Below are 22,881 nucleotides of genomic sequence, written 5' to 3' on the forward strand. Positions count from 1 at the left end.
GACGCTTGGTCTATCCCTAGTTGATGTGACTATTCAATGAGCAACTCATCTGGAACATCCTGCCAATCAGTTAGGAGCATTTTATCACACATCTGCACCCAATCAACAATCCAGGGAAGCAAAGGCAATTTTCATAATAAGTTTCCACATCACTTTCATATATAAAACAAGTTTTCACTGAAATACTGTTTGGTTCAAAGGATTTTGCAAATCTGAAGCAAACAGCAATGAAGGTCATGTTACCCACCCTCTAATAATCATCATCATCATCATCATCATCATCATCATCATCATCTGACTCTTAACTGATTTCAAAGTTGCTAAAGATTCCTAAACAATGTAAGTTGTTGTTGCTTAAGTCGGAAGCTTTTCAAAAGGGTTGCCCATGGTCATATCAAGACTAGGAAACTGTTGCATTGCAGTTTAGTCTCAGCATCTGACAATGTTTGAAATGCATAGATATAGTACTTCATTTCCCTAGAACTACAGACTCCGTTTTTTATTTCTGTTTTTCTAATCACACTGAGTATATTTTCCATTAATTAATAAATCTGAAAAAGGGAAGGTAGTTGTGTTGACAAGGCTTGGTTCCATTGAATCAGGACCATGAAGTCACCAGGCTTATTTTGTGATTTTTTTAAAAAAAAATCCTTGGTAAAATTGCACAAATAATTTTTTTATTGTTTGGTTTTATAAAGTGACTGTTATGCTAAACAAAGCAGGAGTGGCAGGGGCTACCCAGGGGAGGTACAGAAAGGCTTGCTTCTATTTCATGTGGTACAAAGTTTTCCATGGATGTTGAACACTAAACAACAACTGAAGGGATACACATAAAATGTGCTGTCACCTCATGTGATTACCCCATGGCAGAAGGTTGTAAGGAAATTCTGCAGGTCTGGATACATCCCTAATAGTTTTGCTCCATGTTCTCCTTACCATGTTGTGCCAGATAAACCAGCGGTGTATGAAATACAGTCTAAGAGATTCAGCTTCTGGAGAGCTAATAGGCTGCCGTACATCGCAATCATGGATCTTACGCTACCTGCTGTTGTCATCACAGCCACAATGGGAACCTGAATAAATTTGAGAGCAGTTATTCACAAATTTGCAGAAGTGGGAAGATTGAAGGACTGAGCAAAATCACACACACTTTTTTTTTTTAACAAAAAAGCTTAATCACATATCCGAAAACCTCATCAGGGATGGAAGGTTCTATCAATTTCAGTTTCTCTAACTTTCCTCAGTCTTAAATTGAGTTCACTACATTTCCATTTATCTATATATTTAAAATGTTCTCACAATATTCTCCAGCATTTTAGTACACATCTTTATATGCAATTTTGCCAAAGATACACAGTTTTTGATGAAGAACTGCATCACAAAATGAGGAGAAATGTGGGTCTTGGTTTTGGTTCTGGTACCTTGGCTATGGAATGCCCTCCCCATTTCCATTTGCTGAGCACCATGCTTCATTTTGGCCTTTTGTGAGGGGACATCAAAATGGAAGGTGCAGGAACTGCTGCTGCTTGGGCTGCCTCCTAAGTTATCTGTTTCCCAGCTTGCTCACATGAAAGCACAGGTGAGTTGGGGGAGATGGCAACAGCTGTGGAGCATTACACAGATGCTGACAGCATCCCCAAAACGCAGGGCACTGAAGTGTTGAAGTGAGGGTCCTAGGAAATTAATGAGTGAAGGCGAACAGAAGCTGAAGGAGTAAAAAGGACAAGCCAATACTCTTACGGAAGGAGGGAGAGAGAGAAAAAGTGAAGGCAGAAGGATAAGTGGGTCGGCTGCAAGCACAGCCAGAGCAAAGAATGATTAAGAGCAATTCTGGGTTGTTCAGAGTTATGCCAAACCAGGAAGCAAACACTGTACAATACCATAGGCTGGTGAAGAGAACCAATACACTACAGGGGGGGAAACCACATGGTGTAGGTAGGCAGGAAAGCTCTACATTATGGGATATGAGATAGAAAATGTGTCCTGTGGTGAAAAGGGATTTCCAAGAGCTAGTTGTACAGGTCCCCCCAGGTAGTCCTGGGACTCTCAGGATCCTTGGGACCTAAAGAAGATGATTTCTGACAATGGTGAATACAGTTCAAGATAGGCAAGTGTATAATGATGCACACCAGGGCAAACAAATCTTAACAGAATCATTTATCAACTTCTGCTCACACAATCTAGGCTTCTCACTCTTTTTCTGTCTCCATACACCTCCCCACAGTGTGGGGAGCTTTAGACTTCCAGAGCTCTCCCTTCAGGGCCCAACTCTCCACACATCCTCCTCCCACTAGGGATTAACTTTAAAGATGTGTACGGCAAACAATTATTTTATGTTACAATAGTATACAGTACATGAATGTGTAAGATATTATGCATGAATTAGACCATATGAAATAGACCTTCTTGGTAGACCTTCTTGGAACGCCCTCCCATCAGATGTCGAGGAAATAAAAACTATCTTGACATTTAGAAGACATTTGAAGGCAGTCCTGTTTAGGGAAGTTTTTAATGACTGATGTTTTAATGTACTTTTAATCTTTATTGGAAGCCGCCCAGAGTGGCTGGGAAAACCCAGCCAGATGAGCGAGGTATAAATAAATAATAATTATTATTATGCATGGATGAACATGTGGCATGGACATATATGAATCCCTTTGCCACCGTTTTCTCTGCTCATCTTACATTGTGGTGGACATTATACCTCATCATCCTGCAGATCATCTTGAAGATTAAGAGCATTTTTCAAAGCAGCAGCAACGTATTTCTTGCGCTTAAAAATGAAGTCCTGCTCCTCTGGGCATAGATCAAATCCCAAGCGCATGTCTAGGTCATTCTGGCTAAATGATACAAACTCATATCATAAACCTGAGCAGCTACATACACATAATATATGCATTATGATTTGAAGAAATTCCAGCACTCCAGTGTTTGCTGTCAACAATTTGTATTTGGTACTATTTGACATGTAAAGGTATGCAGTATTTAACAGCAGTTGATGAAGAACTTGGAACAATATTTCACATTTGATTGGTGAGTTTATAAAATTTCATATTTGGAAACTGCCAAAGTTGAAAACAATGAAGAGCTGCCAACCAGTTTAAAGAATCTAGAAGGTGGAAGTAAAAATCCTAGATTCAAGTCTGAGTTTATTTTTGTTTATTTTTAAAAATCTGTTCAAAATCCAAATGACAAAAAGAAATTGTGTCAAATTTTGAAAAATTGTAACTGCTCTAGCTTGAAACATCAGAAGTTGAACCCATGCCTTCCCCCATTCCTACACAAACTGCTTTAGCACTACATGCATACCTGTAAAAACGAAGTAGAGAAGGATGTTCAGAAGGGAAGGTTACTTTTAAAGCAATTTCAGAAAGCTGCATATTCTGTTAAATTTTAGACACACACACACACACACATGGCAAAGATTGAACTGCAAAGTCACTGCAAGGAGAAAAATGCTTACCAGTTTTCTGCTGTCACAAATACATTATATGCTTTGTCCTATAATAAAAATAAAAAAGTTATGATTTCCATAATCTTCAAAAGAATTTTGTTTGTTCTCCTCCTTTATTAGTCCAACCTGATGATCATAATAAATAATAAGTTGAACCATCCTAACGTGATGTCTTGCAATTCATTGCTCTCGGACTCCACCAGTTTAGTTTACACAAGGGAAGTATGCTTTACAAAATGCATATACAGTGGTACCTCGGGTTACATACGTTTCATGTTACATACCCTTCAGGTTACAGACTCTGCTAACCCAGAAATAGTGCTTCAGGTTAAGAACTTTGCTTCAGGATGAGAACAGAAATCGTGCTCCGGCAGCGCGGCAGCAGCAGGAGGCCCCATTAGCTAAAGTGGTGCTTCAGGTTAAGAACAGTTTCAGGTTAAGAATGGACCTCCGGAACGAATTAAGTACTTAACCCGAGGTACCACTGTAACAGTAACTTACAACATTCATGCAACAGACCATTCAGGGAGTTAACTTCAGGTTATGAAGAATACGTCCACAGATGCAGGTTCAGTGCTTATCCATTCTCTGACCTGTTTCAGATTTCAAACCTGTAATACCCACAATGTCCATCTCTGTGTATCTGTGTATCTCCATCTCTTTGTACACTGCATTTTGCCCCTATCTCAGAACTACTTTCAAACTTACACTGGCTCCCTGCACGCAAAATGGCTGCTTCATTCATTTCAACAGAAGGCCAAATGTGCATGCAAATTATTTCAGACCGATGGATCAGCTCTCTCTATTAAAAATAATGGGGAGTCCTATGCATACAAAAGGTTTGAGCACATACAGATCCCACCACTGGAAGAATCAACGGTCAGCTACAATCCAGACAAGCAAATTACTAAACCACATTTTCTCCATTTACAGGTAGGTAGCTGTGTTGGTCTGCCGTAGTCAGAACAAAATAAAAAAATTCCCTCCAGTAGCACCTTAGAGACCAACTAAGTTTGTTATTGGTATGGGCTTTCGTGTGCATGCACACTTCTTCAGCCTTCCTGACCAAGTGCTCTCCAGATGTTCTGGACTACAACCCACATAGAAAACAAAATAAAATTGTTTGCAATCAGGACTCACGTTTGATATTTCCACTCTCTCTCCTATGCGAAGCTGATTCAAGGGCAAAGTTAGGGAGTTCGTGTGCCCTTTATCTGAACACTGAAGGAGGAAAAACAAATGGTCACAACACAATATGTTTTTAAAACCAAAAGGCATATTGCTTACCTAAACGTTGCCTGTCTCCTACTGCAATGACTTGAGAGCAGAATTACTAGTAAGGGATATATTGTGTAAACAGCACAAATTAAATTACATAATTCTGCGCAGAATTCCCCCCTTTGCATCATTTTTTCCTATTATTATTCTTATTAGAATACCTTTTTATTGTATTTCATAAACAAGAATCATAGGAATAATGAATGACACAAATAAATAGACCAAGTTTTTGCATGTCATTTGTGTATCACAAAAATAGCATATTAAATTTGCAGTAATATCTACAGCATATGGTTCATTATTAGTGCTCAATGTATAAGTTCATGAATTTGTTTAAACAAAAACAAAGGGGAAACATGTCAACTGTAGTTTATTTGTTAATCTCTCAAGGAAGGATATTTCCCAGACTGTTTTGTACCAATTGCCTAATCTTGTGCCAGAAAGGTCTTTCCAGTGTCTGGTTATGTTGCTTACTAATAAATAAATAAATGGCTTACTAATTCTTTATTATGTAAATCCAGATTGCTGCCTTGAAATATATTTAATAAAGCTCATTCTGGTTTGACTTCCAATTGTTTTATTAATTTCTTTAAATATCAAATTCCAGAAAGGCTGGATTTTTGTACATTCCCACCACATGTGGAGATTTCATTCATTCATTCATTCATTCATTCATTCATTCATTCATTCATTTTGTATACCACCCTTTGTAGATCTCAGGACAGTTCACAGCATAAAAATACAAGCCCCACCAGCAATGTAGTGAGGCACCAGAATGAATCATTGCCAGCTTCCTGGGAGGGGGGGGTTATCATTTGTTTTTATTAGAGATAATAGGGCCCAGATGTACCGTATTTAAGATTTTACTAAATATTCATAACTAAGTCCCATCAAAAGCAATAGGACAACTAACTTCTATTCGTTTTAATGGGTCATGACTAGGGATGGATGAATTTGTCAATATCATTTTCTCTTTGTTTCTCACTATTCCCATATTTAGTTCAGTTCTCAATAGTTCACCAGTTTGCATTTTTAAAATAGCATGTTAGTGCATTTTTGCCTAATATACACATTTTTGCAAAGCCATTTTTCCTAATATGTCTTTTTCTATATTGTTTTCATGAATATATGCATTTGTATGCACATCTTACCCTAGCAGATGCATTTTTGGTACGCATTACTTGACTGGAAAACTGCACTGCAAAATTCAGAGAAGCACACATTTTGCAGGATGACTGTGCTTTGGTTTGTGTACTATTTCAGAAACCACAAATTAAGTGGATTCCTTAAACTCAAACTGAACTGAATTTCTCTTCCATCTCTATGATCAAGTGTAACTGATCATTAAATTTTGCATTGACTGATAAGCAATTGATATGGGAGCACCTGATTCTAGGTCCTTTAAACCTAGCTCGCTGCATTCCAAACATCTGAATGTGTGATGCCTGCACAGGGAATCTCTTAAGTACAGTAGAATGGAGCACGCTATCCTTAAAAGGCCAGCTTTTGCATTTCCTTGTTTGTTTTAAACCAACTACTATGGCCTCATTATGACTGCATAAAACTAATTACGAATATGTAACCTGGAGGTGATATTTTTGCCAGATACAGAGCTGGGCATTACAGGATAGGGTGCAGCTTCCATGTTTGGTGGGGCATTCACTATTGTGCCCACCTCCCTCCCTATTTCCCATAGCTTCTGTTGCCTCTCTCCTAATTTCAGTTTCTGGTTTCTAATGCCATTCATAACTTCCCCATGCCCCTAGTCCTTGTAAAAAAAAATCCACATTCCTTAGAAAAACCAAATTGTAAAAGCAGAACTAAATTGTGAAGCAAGCAAAGAGTATGCAATTTGCTTGACTTGTGCTAAGTATTCTGGCCAGCACAGCCTGAAGATTTTATTGATGGTGTTCAGCTTGGCATTTGAAATGGGTGACCACTACTTACACAAATGCAGCATTTCTTTGGGAATTCCACTTCCAGGTGTGGGTTACAGTACTTGACATAGTGGAACACTGCGGAGTTTGGTGGGTCATATCTAGAACCATCGCCCAGTAAAATGCTCTGAGTATCTTCAAGGGATCCTTTCAATGTAAATGTGAATTCTTCTCCTGAGTGCAGAGCAGAGAACACAAAAGAACTTCGGTGTTAAAGTACACAGAAGCAGTGCTTTTTTTCGTTTTAAAAAAAATGCTTAGGGGTACTCTCATTTTCCTACTCATATTGAAATACTGCCCCTCAATGAGGCCAAACTTAGATTCACAAAATGTTGAGGGGTATGCGTAACTCTGCGTACCCCCAGAAAAAAGCACTGCACAGAAGTACATCTTTATTTATTATATTTGTAACCCCTCCCACCAAGACCAGGGCAGCATACCTGTGCCTATCCTAGTTTCTCCTTACAACAGAGCTAGGCCAAGTCAAGAGACAGCAACTTGCTGAAAGCTGCCCAGCCTGCCAAGAAGTGTTTGGAGAGCTGGGGTGGGGTTTTCATGGGGAGAAAGCTGCACAATGATGACCATAATACCTTCTTCCCCATTGCAACTGCAGGGGAAGAATCAGTCCATGATATGGAGATGGAGTTTGAAGCTGGATCCAAGTATACTGAGTCCTTATTCAACGAACCTGATACTAATTTCAATCCTGGCTGCACTGAAGTCATCTGTGTGCTTGATAGCTAGCTAGGTAAAAGAATTAATAATCTTACTTCTATCTTTTTTCTTCATTTCTCTTCCATAAACCTCTACTTTTAGACAGCCAAGTTCCCGAGACTGCAAAGTAAAAGACAGCAACTGCAGACCTCCAACATTTCATATAAAAAATAGGGTAACATTTGTCAGCATACACCTCTATTCTCACACCAGATGCCCTGGCAGTGTCCTTTATTACAAACTGTTGAAGGCTCTTAGCTCTTTACAGGTGTTATAATTAGGGTAATATAGTTCCTTTCCAAGTCCTGGAAAACAACAGTTTGAAGTGGAGATATTGTTCTATCCTCGGAGGCTCCTCACTGTCATGACCCCAGAGTCCAGCAGTAACGAAGACACCAAGTCTGGGGCAACCCAGTCAAATGGGCCAGGTACAAATAATAAAATTATCATTATTATTATTAATACAGAGTCACCACCAAACTAGGTTCCTGACTCTGAGTCTGATGCTAGTGATCAGACGACTACTGAACTGGCAAACGGAAGCCCCCTAAAGCAGCTCCCACAGCACTGAGGCCCATAGAGTCAGAGCCAGGATGCTACAGAACAGGGTTGGGGAACCTCCGGCCCACAGGTCGATCTTGGCCCCCAAAGGGGTCCAATTTGGCCCACACAGCAATTTTCCTTAAACCACACCCACTCATTACATCAGTTAATTGGTGAGAGTACAGGCTTCAAGAGACATCTCCCCTAGGCAGATAATATTTCCAAAAGGCACCCTTTCAGGTGATCAGGAACAGAGGAAAATTGTCTTTTGGATGAATTGTCTGTGCCTAGAACTCAAACAGCTGTCTGAGAGCAAAAGGGAGGCCATCACACAGGTCAGCAAATGTGTTGGCCTCTCATGACATTCAAAATTGGTGCCCACTTCATGCTGCCTAGTGGTAGGATCGGCAGTCCTGGGCAAGGAAGTATTTACTTATTTATTTCAAACACCCACCTTTCCATATAAAACTTCAGAAATAAGAGGTATAATAGGTATGAATACAAAAGAACGTACCACCAGTACTCCATTTGTAGCAAGGCTTTCAGGAAAATCTGGCCTGATTAAAAGAAAGAAAATTTTGGATGCATTATTTGGCTATAGAACTGCATTAGAAAATTTGGAAAATTTTGAAGTACAGCTATGCTTCAGCTCATGTATTATTTCAGAAAGTGTGAATTTGATAAACTTGCCTTTAAATGCAAATTGAGCCAAATACCCACCCTTTTCCCCTACTAGGGTACAGTGTCCATTACAATGCATGTATTAATTTCATTGGGTCTACACTTAATAAATTAAGCTGATACCCTTTGTCATCTCAGGTGTTACTCACATCTGTTCCAAAGTGAACTCCACTTCCAGCACCTCATCCTTCTGACATTGGAAAAGGGAACGTAAAGAAAGGAAAGGAAATGTTCAAAATAATAACATTGAAAAATATACTTCTGAACTGATGCTGTTCTATTTCGCTGGGAGCTCCTTCGCAAGCAACTCTTTCCTATAAGATATTCCTTCCCCTTTGAAAATTGTGTGTGTATCCTGTTACATTGGCAACAAATATCTATTTCAATGTGCTTAGGTATGTTCCTGCTGTTGAGGGCCTTGCCTGCCTCCTTCCATCTGGGCTCTGTTTTTGTTTTTTAAATTGCTTTTATTTTTTTATCTGTCATTTTAAATTGTAATTGATATTAATGCTGTATTCTTAGTTTTAGATTTTATGATTTATGTGGATTTTTTTCCCCATTTGGTGTGTTTTATTTATTGCTTATGACATTTGTTATGTTGGTAATTATGTAAATCTTGTCATGTTGTAAGCCGCCTTGAGCATTGTTTTAACTATGGAAAGGCGGCATACAAATAAAATGATGGTGATGATGTTGTTCCATTACATGCAGCAAAGCAGAATCCTGTGTTCCTCTATGATGCACCAGAACATACTTTGTACACAACAGGTAAGGTTAGTAAATGTGCCACTCTAGCTGGCTCCCTAGCTGATGTTCTAGCTGGCTCCCTTACATAATTTATATGGGAAAACACAAGAATCCTAAACCCCAATAAACTCAATAGTCCAAAAATTGAGGCACATGATAAAGACATTAGAAATTCAGTTACATTTTACATACGTTTAAATAATTTCCATATATACTTTTTTATTGAAGAATTCCAAGAAGCTACACGAAGGCGTGACCTTATACATATGCAGATTTGTCAAACTGGCATGCCTAGTTGGTTTCTGATTGAAATTTTCTATAATTACCGTATTTTTTGCTCCATAAGATGCACCTGACCATAAGGCACACCTACTTTTTTTTGGGGGGGGGGGGAATTCAAGAAAAAAAATATTATTTAAAGGGAGTGCTGAGCAGAGCCTGTATACATCCCAGGCTCTGCTCAACACTCCCTTTCATGAGCCGCATGGAGCGTGTGTGCGGTGCTTGCAGGCTTTTCCCCGAGGAGGGAGAAGGGCGGGGGAAAGCCCCCAAGAGTCACACACAGAGAGCATCGCTCTGTCCCTTCCCCCACCTCCCACAAAAGCCAGGGATAGCCACGCGAAGCCTCTCCAGCGCAGCGGGATGAAGGCTCCCCGCTGCCCTGCAGAGGCTTTGTGGGCTACCCCAGAGCTGCTCAGGAGTTTGTCAGGTCTGGCGGGGGAAGCCCGGGTCCCCACCCCCAGGGACCACACATTCACTCCATAAGACGCACGGACATTTCCCCTTAGTTTTAAGAGGAAAAAAGTGCGTCTTATGGAGTGAAAAATACAGTAACTGATATATTTGCCTATATGCATTGCTGTGAATCCAAAGTTGGGTTTTCCAAACAATCTCTAAAACAAGGCACCAAACTATTAAAAAAAGCCTTTAAGAAAATGATGCCTACAATAAGCCATTTTGAAAACCACTCTGACAAATATCACAGAATGAATTACAGAGGAGAACAGAAACAACAGACATGTATAAACTATATAAACTATAGACAAGTACAATATATATAATGAAAAGATAAAAAGTCTGGAAAATTACTCTGCATGGCAGGTGTTAAATGTGGACACTGAAGGAATGAGAAACAATAGTATACACTGAACTAATTAACTATAAATTACAGGATATTTCAAAGAAGCCCTTATTAGTCTGCATCCCATCCTCCCAAACTGTACATAATTTTGTCTCTCACCTGCTGGTTTAGTTCAAAATGCCTACAGACTGTTTCACCGGGCTGGAGCTGAGCTATATCAAAAAGAACTGTGCAAAGCTGGTCATCCCTGAAGGGAGTATCTTCATCACATACTTTCAGTTCTAGTACATTCTAGGGAATAGGGAAAATTAGTCAATGTGTGGTGGGCAAAACCATTTTGAAGACAGGCAGCATTAGTGTACAGTGGTGCCTCGCAAGATGAAATTAATCCATTCCGTGAGTCTCTTCGTCTAGCGGTTTTTTCGTCTTGCGAAGCAACCCTATTAGTGGCTTAGCGGATTAGCGCTATTAGAGGTTTAGCAGCTATTAAAGGCTTAGCGGCTATTAAAGGATTAGCGGAATAGCGGCTAAAAGGCTGTTAGAGGCTTAGCGGCTTAGAAAAAGGGGGGGAGCAAAAAAAATCGGAACACTTGCAAGACGTTTTCGTCTTGCAAAGCAAGCCCATAGGGAAAATCGTCTTGCAAAGCAGCTCAAAAACCAGAAAACCCTTTCGTCTAGCGAGTTTTCCGTCTTGCGAGGCATTCGTCTTGCGGGGCACCACTGTATGCTTGGGGTATTCAAAGGAGTATTTGAAATGGTGGGTGTTGTAGTATTGACTTCTGAACACCAGAGCAAGCACCTCTTCTTGACACATCGTAAAAATTTATCCTGCTCTTCTTCCATGACTATAAGGAATGAAAAATGGGTCATGATGGCAGTGCATGACAATCAGCTGGTTCAGGAAGAAGAGAGGGAGTAAAATAATTGGTTGCTTTAGGCACAGGAGGAACATTTAATGGTAACATGACTCACAACCCTGCTAAAACATACGAAAGATACTCAACCATCATTTAACTACTTTAAAAAGCTCACTGTGTGCCCGTGTAGGAGGAATCTTCCCAAATCCATCCCAAGATAGCAGCACCTAGATCTTCAAAACAAAGCCTTAGATTGAATATCTTTTGCTTCTTATTTACATTAATTAAACTAATTAGAACTCTGCTCCCCCTGACAGTGATACTGGAAACCTCAGAAATTACACATCACTGTTGTAATTATTATTGCTATATATTTATTTATACCACGCCTTTTTCCATGACAGGCATTCAAGACAGCTTACAGATGAAATAGGAACAGCTAAAAACATAGGGGAGGGAAACAATAATTTAAGAACAATTAAAATTTTATATAATTTAAACTATATATAAGTGTAAAAGATCCAGTGCTTTTTTTCTTTTAAAAAATGTTTAGGGGTACTCTCATATTGAAATACTCATATTGAAATACTGCCATCCCCCAGAAAAAAAGCACAGAAAAGATCTATTCAAAAATATGCAGATAATTACAATAAAAACATCACAGCACAAACCCTTTCATTAAAAGCAGTCAATTCCCAAAAGCCTGCAGGAAGTCAACAAGGAGGGAACCAGTCTAATTTTTCTAAGGAGGGAGCTCCAAAATCTGGGAGCAGCCACCAAGAAGGCCCTCTCTCACATAATAATAATAAATAATAATAATTTTATTATTTATACCCTGCCCATCTGGCTAGGTTTTCCTAGCCACTCTGGGTGGCTTACAGCATATATAAAACATAATAAAATATCAAACATTAAAAACTTCCCTAAACAGGGCTGCCTTCAGATGTTTTCTAAAAGTTATATAGTTCTTTATTTCCTTGACATCTAAAGAGTGGGCATTCCACAGGGAGCATGTCTGTGAGGGTTACAGGACCAAGAGAAGGGCCTGCCCCGAAGATCACATAACCCAGGCAGGTTCATATGATGGAATATGGTGTTTCAAATAGCTGGGACCTAAGCCATAGAGAGCTTTATAGGTCATAACCATCACTTCAGGGGTATTACTCAGAAGGGTGGTGGGAATGGGAGATTGGCAGATAGCTGAGATGAGCCTGTTGACGACTCTTAACGACTGCAAACAGGCCAAACCTTACGCCAAAGAATAAACGGACATAAATCTGACATCAAGAATCACAAAACAGAGAAACCAGTAGGAGAACACTTCAGTCTCCCAGGACATTCTATACAAGATCTCAAAGTAGCTGTTTTACTACAAAGGAATTTCAGAAATAGACTGGAAAGAGAAGCTGCTGAATTGCAACTCATTACCAAACTTAAAACCATGGAGAGACCTGGTCTGAACAAAGACATTGGATTCTTATCTCATTATACATGACTAAGCCATTTTTCACCTTCTCACCCCTTGCCTTTTCCTGTAAGACCTATTGCAGTCGTTAAGAGTCGTCAACAGGCTCATCTCAGCTATCTGCCAATCTCCCATTCCCACCACCCTTCTGAGTAATACCCCTCCCCACCTTCTCACTATATAGAAGGATCTGGCAACTTCTGTTTCAGTGTATCTGAAGAAGTGTGCATGCACACGAAAGCTCATACCAAGAACTAACTTAGTTGGTCTTTAAGGTGCTACTGGAAGGAATTTTTTTTTTATGATCTTATTGTGATACTCTTTCATAAGTCACTGTGGGAATCCAGACAGAAAAGAAACGTGACAGCACTTTACTGAGGAAACTGGGAGGAAGGGTAATAATTTGAGGAGAAAGGAACAGGGAAGTAGCTGGATTTGTAGCTGGTTTACTGACTGAACCCAAACAGTACTCACTAATGGTTCCTTATTACTTTCGGAAAAAAGCGACAAGTGGGATGCCGCAGGGTTTTGTCCTGGGCCCATTGTTCTTCAACATTTTTATAAATGACCTGGACAAAGGAATTGGGAGGATGCTCATCAGATTTGCAGATGACACTAAACTGGGAGGGGTGGCTAACGTCATGAAAGACAGAACTGGAATTCAAGAGGACCTTAGCAGACTGGACCAAACTAACAAAATGAATTTCAACAGGGACAAATGTAAGGTTCTGCACTTAGGCAGGAAGAACCAGAGCACAAATATAAGTTGGGGGGGGGGGACACCTGGCTTGCAAGTAATACATGTGAAAAGGATGTAGGGGTCTTAGCAGAGCACAAGCTTAACATGAGTCAACATTGTGATGCAGCAGTAAAAAAAAAGAAAAAGCCAATTCTATTCTAGGCTGCAACAACAGAAGTATAGTGTCCAGATCAAGGGAATTAATAGAACTAATAGAACTAATAGAATTAATAGAATATTCTGCATTGGTCAGACCACATCTGGAATACTGTGTCCAATTCTAGACACCACAATTTAAGAAGGATATTGACAAGCTGGAACATATGTAGAGGTAAAGGTAAAGGGACCCCTGACCATTAGGTCCAGTCGTGGCCGACTCTGGGGTTGCGGTGCTCATCTCACTTTCTTGGGCAAGGGAGCCGGGGTGCAGCTTCTGGGTCATGTGGCCAGCATGACTAAGCTGCTTCTGGCAAACCAGAGCAGCGCACGGAAACGCCGTTTACCTTCCCGCCAGAGCGGTACCTATTTATCTACTTTCACTTGGCGTGCTTTCGAACTGCTAGCTTGGCAGGAGCAGGGACTGAGCAACGGGAGCTCATCCCGACGCGGGGATTCGAAACGCCGACCTTCTGATCGGCAAGTCCTGGGCTCTCTGGTTTAACCCACAGTGCCACCCGTGTCCCTTATATGTAGAGGAGGGCAACCAAGATGATCAGGGGTCTGGGAACCAAGGCTTATGAGGAACAGTTGAGGGAGTTTGATATGTTTAGCCTAGAAAAGAGGAAACTGAGAGGAAATATGATAGCCATTTTCAAATATCTAAAGAGCTGTCATGAAAATGGAGCAAGATTTCTCCTGCTTCAGAGGCTAGGGCCCAAACCAATACCTTCAAGTTACAAGAACTTGAAAGAACTTTCTGAGAGTAAGAGCTGTTCAACAGTGGAATGGACTCCCTTGGGAAGTTGTAGAGTCTCCTTCATTTTTAAGCAGAGCTTCTGTGGCCATCTGTCATAGATGCTTTAGTTGAGATTCCTGCATTGAGGGAGTTGGATGCCCTCAGGATCCCTGCCAACTCTACAATTCTATGATTCTGTGAAGAGGATGTGGCCCTTGATCAGGGAACGTTTGTGCACCAAAGCATATGCCCAGCACCATCTTGAGGCTATTTCTGCCTTGCCACCACTACTGGGCAAAGAGGCTGATTAACTGAAATGTGGATGGAAAAAGAAGTGGAGGCTAACTTGGGAGCTGGCAACTGTTGACCAAGGAGGCAGAGGATTCGCTGTTTCTCCTCAACTGAGAAGCATGTGACATCCAGATGTATGGTGCGCACCGTCTTCTATGGGGAGAGGATCATAAGACATATCCAATACAAAAGAAAAGGGGGGGGGAGATCTGTATAAATGAGCGCAAGGGAAATACCTTTCCACATTGAAAACCTATCTTTCTCCAAGTATTTATTGTTGACTTGGAGGCCCCTCATGAAATTGTGATGCCACTACAAATCTATGATTCTGTTATTTTGTCTTTCTTAGTTAAGGCCTTGTGCAGTGCAGGGAGGTGGTCAGCAAAACATATAGAGGAAACTCACTCAGAACTATACACCCAGGGGCCATGTTCCCTCAGGGAAGATCTCTCTGGTTGCTAAGCAACACCTCCTCCTCCAGCCCTTCTGGCTTAGCTGACTTACTGATAACAGAATTAACCCTCTAGTTACATACTAAATGATCCCTGCTGTTGTACTTATCAACATGGTAGGTTTTTTTTTGTTTTTTTTTACTAAAATCAATAAAAACAAGCAGTGAAAACCTCACCTTCACCACATTCTGGATTCTAAAATAGAAGATTTCATTCCAGGCTGGATCGCTACTATTTGAGATGGTTTTCGTCCGGGTATTACCATAGGAAGCTGTCGGTAACCTCAAACTTATGTAACAATCACTTGGACTTACTGCATGTTTTAAAAACAACAACAACCAGTTAAAACCAATTACAATGTATTCTCACCTCACCTTCACCATATTCTGTATTCTAAAAGAGAAGGTTTCATTTCAGGCTGGATTACTGGTATTTGAGATGTTTTTTATCTGGCCACCAGCAAATAATGTTAGGAAAACATTCTTTACGAAACAGATAAAAGTTCCTGGAAGCTTTAAAGAGGGTTCCAGAACTTTTCTTTAGTGTGTAGGATTGATTGGTGTCAGCTGGAGGTGCAAATAAAGGGAGGAAGTTGCAGGCTGCAATTTCCGCACAAGGAAAGCACACACACACTGACAACAAGTTTAGAAGTAAGACAATGTGTGCTGCCGATACTGTGAGTTTTGCTTTGTCAGCATTGTTAATTACTAGGCTGAGATTATACCGTGCTGGAGAGATAAACAAGGAATGTAAATAGGTTGTATATAATAGTAACAGAAATGCTTGTGTCAAGCAATAAAGAAGCTCTTGACTGTGAATTGAGTACTTACATAACAATCAATTTGTCTTACTATGTGTTTGTTTTTTGGGGGGGTTAAGTCATTTAGTCTCAAAAAGACAGAGACTCTCTTATTTTAGAAAGTGCTATATCTAGAAATATAGTGTCCTCTATCAATTAAAACATGGTTGGTGTACCTGTGTCCTCCACCCCGGATGTTAAAAGGCAGAGGAAGAGTGCCAGGCAGGCCACAATTTATCCCACCCCCCGAGAGCGGGCCCAAGCGCTGCTCATTGCTCAGTTGGGCCCGCTCCCCAGGGAACAACTGTCCTAAAACTGTCCTAAGATGGCATTGGCCAATTGCCAGCAGGGCAATCCAACCAGCCATTGGTTGGATCACTGTGGTCTGGCCACAACACCGCCCACCATAGAAGGTGAGTGGATTGGTTGAACTCCAACTCCCATCAGCCCCAGCCAGCATGCCCAGTGGTCAGGAATGGTGGGAGTTAAGCCCTAGCAACATCTTCTAGAGGGCCACAGCCTAGCCACCTGTGAATTAAAAGAAGGTTGTTGTCCTTCTAACATACACCTTGTAATTTGGAATATCTCATGTTCACAGTATTAGGATCAGGATATCAAACAAGTCAGTCCTATTAATCATTTTCCTATCTAAATCCTGTTGAATAACAGCCTGCTCTTCTGGCAAATAAATCATGTTCTTTTGAAATGATACTGTGACTACAGATAACATGGGAAAGCTTGTTAGTGGCTATTGCAATCGGTGTTCTAAATGCTATATTTCATAATGCAAAGAGTAGCATCTGCCTTTTCCTTCTCAACAGACAGCATAGGCAGGCAAGGAATTTTGGGAGGAATTCCACGTTGTTGTGCTGTGTTATGGCAGCACAAGTATTTCTGCTTCCCACACAGAGCAATCTCCTCTCTTCTCCCCCTGCACACTGTTTGGGGGTTCTTCTGACCTTTCAGAGCCAATTTTGGGGGGTCTGGGAGGTGCATGGGGAAGGAGATGGGGGAAAGCCCTGTTGTGCAAAGGTGACTTATTGCACTGTCTCCTGCTAGCACACCTGTCTAACTGAATCTGGCCAAGCAACACCAACATGTCAACAGAGCCTACAGTGCCAATGACTACTGTGGCTTCCATTAAACAGTAACAACATAAAATGAATGAAAATATTCATTAAATGTTTTTCACTAAATATATTTATTTAAATATCATTAAATATATAAAAATTTAAAATCAATATTTAAAAAGGATCTTAATATTAAATCTTAATCTTAAATCTTAATATTAAATCTTAAATCTTAATATTAAATTTTGGAGGTCTTTAAGCAGAGGCTTGACAACCATATGTCAGGAGTGCTCTGATGGTGTTTCCTGCTTGGCAGGGGGTTGGACTCGATGGCCCTTGTGGTCTCTTCCAACTCTATGATTCTATGATTCTATGATTCTATGATTCAATCCATATTTATATGCCAGCATTTTGTGAGACAGATTTATAGCTACTCAGGATCTGCCAGATACTCACACACATCTGCTCGCTGGAGATTTCTAATTCTTATAACACGTACAGAGAGCAAACAGAAGGGAGGTGCCTGTACCTGAAAGGCAAAGTGGAGAAAGGAGAAATGTATAAGGAACACTTAAACACTTAAAGTGAATTTACTTCCTTTCTCTGGGCAACGCTCAAGGCAGTTCACCATGAAGAAGAAGAAAAAGTAACAGATATCACAAAAGCACAGTAGTAAAAGATAAAATAGGTAAAGGTAAAGGATCCCTGACAGTTAAGTCCAGTCGCAGATGACTCTGAGGTTGCGCTGCTCATCTCGCTTTACTGGCTGAGGGAGCCAACATTTGTCCACAGAATGTTTTTCCGAGTCATGTGGCCAGCATGACTAAGCCACTTCTGGCGAACCAGAGCAGTGCACGGAAATGCCATTTACCTTCCCACCAGAGCAGTACCTATTTATCTACTTGCACTTGACGTGCTTTCGAACTGCTAGGTTGGCAGGAGCAGGGACCGAGCAACAGGAGCTCACCCCGTCGCGGGGATTCGAACCGCGACCTTCCCATCGGCAAGCCCTAGGCTCAGTGGTTTACACCACAGTGCCACCCACGTCCCTAAGAGATAAAATACACCCACATAAATAAAATGCCATTGGACAAAAGTTACAGAGAAGAGTTGGGGAACTGGCAGGCTGACTCTCCATTAGCCCCAATGAACAAGGTCAATGGGAGCTGTAATCCAACAACAATCTGGGGGGCCACACATTACCCACCCCTTTTAGAGAGCTTGGCACTTCTCTCCTCCCCCAACAGGGTTTGCTCATCCTTCTTCTATACAGGGTCTTATGAAATGTGATTATGATCCCCTCCCTCTTAACTATATTCTCCTTACTGCCACCAGGCCCTGTAAATTTGCCTTGCTTGACAGTACTGAAGTGGGGGGTTTTTTACTTGAAGATACTGCACATTTTTACTTGAAGATACTGCACATCCATGACTTGAGAAGCCTGAGACGTTGGTGATGCCATTTGGACCACTGAATGACATTCTCAGTCTTTCGAGCTATTAACAATTGTGTTGAAAATAAGCTTCCTTTCCATTAGCTGTTTCTCCTGAAATTTGGATGAAGGACAATGTGGCCCTCTTTAAGCAGCATGCCCTCAGCTGCGCATCACAAGTAGCACTCAGCACATGTAGTGGTGTTACATCTAATCAGCTCCCCTGGTACTTGAACACTTGAATAAAATTTATAATATTCAGACACCACATTGAGGAAGCAGGAAGCAGGAAGGAGGAAGGAGATTCTTCAAGGTTTGAAGAGCTATTTCATAAGGATTTGCATCCTGAGTCACAGCAGTAGTGAAGGGTAGATGGGAATAAGACCTCTCTCTGGTCTTTTGCACCCAAACAAAGAAGCATTAAGGCCTTTTGTTTGGCAGGGCTTATGTTATTTGTCCGGGTGGTAAGAGAATAATCACAAACAAATAGCTTCCACTGTTTGCAGGGAAGAGGAGATTCCTCTGGGGCAGGCAGAAAGAAAGGTGTTGGAGGAAGGTGATTCATGTTGTCAGAGAGGCAGGAAGAGAAGCTGCTGCAAAATCAATGCAAAGGCACCAGTGAAATGCCTAGAAGGAACAGTAGTGGCAAAAAGCAAAAGATGCCTCTTTAAGCTTTGAAATGTAGTGAGTTGAAAGCAGAGCAGAAACTGGAGGAGCAGGAGTTTGAATGATATATCGGGTCCTCTCTTAAAGAGGTGATAGGGATGGGAGGACGCTCTCGCCATTCCTATGTGAAGGGTATTTCATTAAAGGAATCCAGGGACTCAATGGTTTGGTCAACCCGAGAGGGGGTTGTGCCCGTGCCTGAGTCCAGGGGGACATTTGGGTGGCGGAGTTAGCCCGTTCCCAGCTTTCCGCTTATCCAGGTGTTCACCCTTGGCTGACCTGTGCTGGAACCCTGGGTCAGCGCTATCTGCATGGCAGGGAGCTAGTCGAACCAGAGCCTATGCAACCAGTCACTTTCTGTAATCAATAAAGTTGTGGCCTATATTATGCCAAAAAACCAAACCAAAATTTTGAGTCATGTGTGAATTTATTTAGGGGAAAGGTTTCTGGGTCTGAACACGCAAATGCAATGAAACAAAAACACAGCACACTGATTTGCTGTGGGTTTTGTGGTGTTTTTTAAACCAACTCATTGCCATTTGCGTTGTACCTATCCTTTGTTCATAAGAACAATTCTAATAATTGCCAGAGATAGCCTCTATTTGTTTTAACCTTTATTGATAACCTCCAGCTGCATTCCAGCCTTGTGTACAGGTCCTGTCCCCCCCCCCATAAGTGCCATGACACACCTGCCAAGTGTCCCGTTGTAAGTGGGATGGCCCCACTTTTTAGAAGGCACCCTGGGTTGTGCTTTCATCTTGGGGTGCCCTGATTTCATGCAGCAGGCAAGGGGGCAAGGGTGAGTGGGGCATATGGCAGGCAGAGATGGCAAGCAGTGAGGGTGAGGGGGGTGGGGGTGGGGAGGGCTGGTTGAAAGGGCAAGGCTGGGAGGCAGCGAGTGGGTGGGAAATGTCCTGGATTTTTGTTAGGGAAAAATGGGCGGGTATGCCATGATACTAGTCCCAGCAGGAAACCATTAATTAAATTTTTAAAAGAAAAAATTAGAGAACAGAAATCTCACCCATTTCCTCCCAAGTGGGCATTAATGTAACATAACGCAGGGTTCATCAATTAAAATGTTTCATCAATTAAAATGAAAACTCCTATACATTTTCAGCATGGAATAACTGAGATCGCTGGTCTCTACATACAATAGAAGGAACCCGAATGGATATCTTTTACTAAGTATTTCTGCTTCCTGAGCTTAGTCACTTAGGAGGTGAAGCAAACTGCATAGTGCTCAAATTCCAAGGTTTTGAAACCAGTGACTTCACTCTTGCATTTGTTAAGGCTTCCCAGCCTTGTGCAATGTAAAATGTTACCACAGGTATCAACTGTATAATTGTTTTGTATGCATCAGATACATCTTTCATTCAACACCACACACAAAGGATTCCTACAAGTAGCTGATTCATTATGGTCTACAACTTCCTGCTTAAAAGTTACAACCTTTCCTACACAACCCACATGCAATATTGATGATATGATCAATCTACAGAGCATGCATATGCCTGTTTTAATTGTCCTTCCCAAGCTGTTTTCCCTCTAAGAAAATTAACATGTGTTTTCCCTTACAGTGTTTATAACTACAATGCAAAGAGAAGGAGCACAGGGAAGAAATCTGGGACTGAAAATTATAGTAGTTATAATTCTACCCGAAAATCCACACCCGGATCCACTCAAGAATTACACTGACCTTCATTGAAGCTGCATCACAAACATGGCTCACCATCTTGCTGGGTTCAACAAAGATGCCATGTTTTCTCTCATCTTCCATGATTGTGACCTGAAAAGTTCCCAAGCAATGCAAAGAGAGAGAGAGTCATTTTGTTGTTCTTTGAATGCTAAACTACATATGTTTTTATTACTCCTCTTCATGAAGTCGTTCAGCTTGTCCAGGGCCAGCCTTGGTGTCAATTTATAATTGGATGCCAGTTTAATCAACAGGTGATCATGTACCTAATGAAAGAGATGCCCTTAAACTTGGTCAACACAACTTGCAAGTCATCTTGCAAGTCACAAAGCTGTACACAACCCATCAGCTAGTATGATGTTCCACTGGAGCCACAACCAACACCCTGTTTTTACTGCCTGCCTGGCATTCACATTAATACATTTATTTATTTATATCACTACAGTTACTCCCCATCCTGTTGCCTACATCTGCACATTAGCAGAATCATATCCCATCATATTTTCCTCAGCTTTATTAGCCACATCCATTCCCCAATGCTTAAATCTATGCTGGACGGAGTCCCACATCTTTTCACTAGTTGTTCTTTTCGAAATGCTAAACTGTCGCTCAGAAATTTGAGCCCCATCTCTTTAAAACTCATTAACTTGAACACAGGCACTTGCTCTTCCTTCTGAAATTGCAGGTTCTGAGCTCGTGTCCATTGCCTGTTTTAAAGGATAATGCAGTCCACACTTTGGGAATGGTTCTTGGCTGTATAAGGTACTCATTCAGCAGTCCCCTACCAAGCCCCATGCCCAAGCACATTTGTTATGCTCACAGTTGGAGACAATATCTACCGTATTTTTCGCACTATAGGACGCACTTTTTCCCCTCCAAAAATGAAGGGGAAAAGTGTGTGCGTCCTATGGTGCGAATGCAGGCTTTTGCTGAAGCCTGGAGAGCGAGAGGGGTCCGTGCGCACCGACCCCTCTCGCTCTCCAGGCTTCAGGAAGCTATCCCAAGTCTTGCAAGCCCGGTGGGATGTCCCGCGGGCTCGCAAGGCTTGCGGGCAGCAGCCTGCACCCAAAAGCTGGGGACAGCGGGGAGGTGCAGAGCCGCCACCCCGCTATTCCCCGACCTGATCTGGAGGCTGGCGGGGGGAGAAGCAAGCCTGCTTCTCCCCCCCCAGCCCCACAAGCTCGGGGGATAGGGGGATGGCGAAGCGCCGCCATCCCGCTATTCCCCGACCTGATCTGGAGGCTGGGGGTGGGAGAAGCAAGCCTGCTTCTCCCCCCCACCACCATCCCCACAACCTCCAGATCAGGTCGGGGAATCGCGGGATGGCAGCGCTCTGCCATCCCGCTATTCCACGACCTGATCTGGAGGCTGGGGGTGGGAGAAGCAAGCCTGCTTCTCCCCCCCACCATCCCCACAACCTCCAGATCAGGTCAGGGAATCGCGGGATGGCAGCGCTCTGCCATCCCGCTATTCCACGACCTGATCTGGAGGCTGGGGGTGGGAGAAGCAAGCCTGCTTCTCCCCCCCCCCACCATCCCCACAACCTCCAGATCAGGTCGGGGAATAGCGGGATGGCAGCGCTCCGCCATCCCGCTATTCCATGACCTGATCTGGAGGCTGGGGGTGGGAGAAGCAAGCCTGCTTCTCCCCCCCCCCCCACCATCCCCACAACCTCCAGATCAGGTCGGGGAATCGCGGGATGGCAGAGCTCCGCCATCCCGCTATTCCACGACCTGATCTGGAGGCTGGGGGTGGGAGAAGCAAGCCTGCTTCTTCCCCCCCCCCCACCATCCCCACAACCTCCAGATCAGGTCGGGGAATAGCGGGATGGCAGCGCTCCGCCATCCCGCTATTCCACGACCTGATCTGGAGGCTGGGGGTGGGAGAAGCAAGGCTGCTTCTCCCCCCCACCATCCCCACAACCTCCAGATCAGGTCGGGGAATCGCGGGATGGCAGCGCTCCGCCATCCCGCTATTCCACGACCTGATCTGGAGGCTGGGGGTGGGAGAAGCAAGCCTGCTTCTCCCCCCCCACCAGCCCCACAACCTCCAGATCAGGTCGGGGAATCGCGGGATGGCAGCGCTCC

The 22,881-nt window shown here is 42.4% G+C and overlaps 1 protein-coding gene across 5 annotated transcripts in view; it reads right to left on the reverse strand.

Moving 5' to 3' along the window:
- Positions 1-22,881, reverse strand: part of LOC308594732 (cytosolic phospholipase A2 epsilon-like) — a 44,377-nt gene that overhangs the window by 15,761 nt on the left and 5,735 nt on the right. For 4 of the 5 annotated variants that reach the window (XM_081208140.1, XM_081208139.1, XM_081208138.1 and 1 more), the window contains exons 3-14: positions 20,798-20,887; positions 17,460-17,532; positions 15,311-15,447; positions 10,595-10,726; positions 8,757-8,797; positions 8,441-8,483; positions 7,440-7,503; positions 6,680-6,843; positions 4,595-4,675; positions 3,464-3,501; positions 2,705-2,840; positions 937-1,073 (exon numbers count right to left, since the gene is read on the reverse strand). In XM_081208140.1, the coding sequence (XP_081064266.1) occupies positions 937-1,073; positions 2,705-2,840; positions 3,464-3,501; positions 4,595-4,675; positions 6,680-6,843; positions 7,440-7,503; positions 8,441-8,483; positions 8,757-8,797; positions 10,595-10,726; positions 15,311-15,447; positions 17,460-17,532; positions 20,798-20,887 (1,136 nt within the window). The remainder of the gene's footprint in view (positions 1-936; positions 1,074-2,704; positions 2,841-3,463; positions 3,502-4,594; positions 4,676-6,679; positions 6,844-7,439; positions 7,504-8,440; positions 8,484-8,756; positions 8,798-10,594; positions 10,727-15,310; positions 15,448-17,459; positions 17,533-20,797; positions 20,888-22,881) is intronic. The other variant, XM_081208141.1, reaches the window with a different exon arrangement.

The sequence above is a fragment of the Podarcis bocagei genome, assembly GCF_964188305.1.
Source record: "Podarcis bocagei genome assembly, chromosome: 1".
Classification (NCBI taxonomy): Eukaryota; Metazoa; Chordata; class Lepidosauria; order Squamata; family Lacertidae; genus Podarcis; species Podarcis bocagei.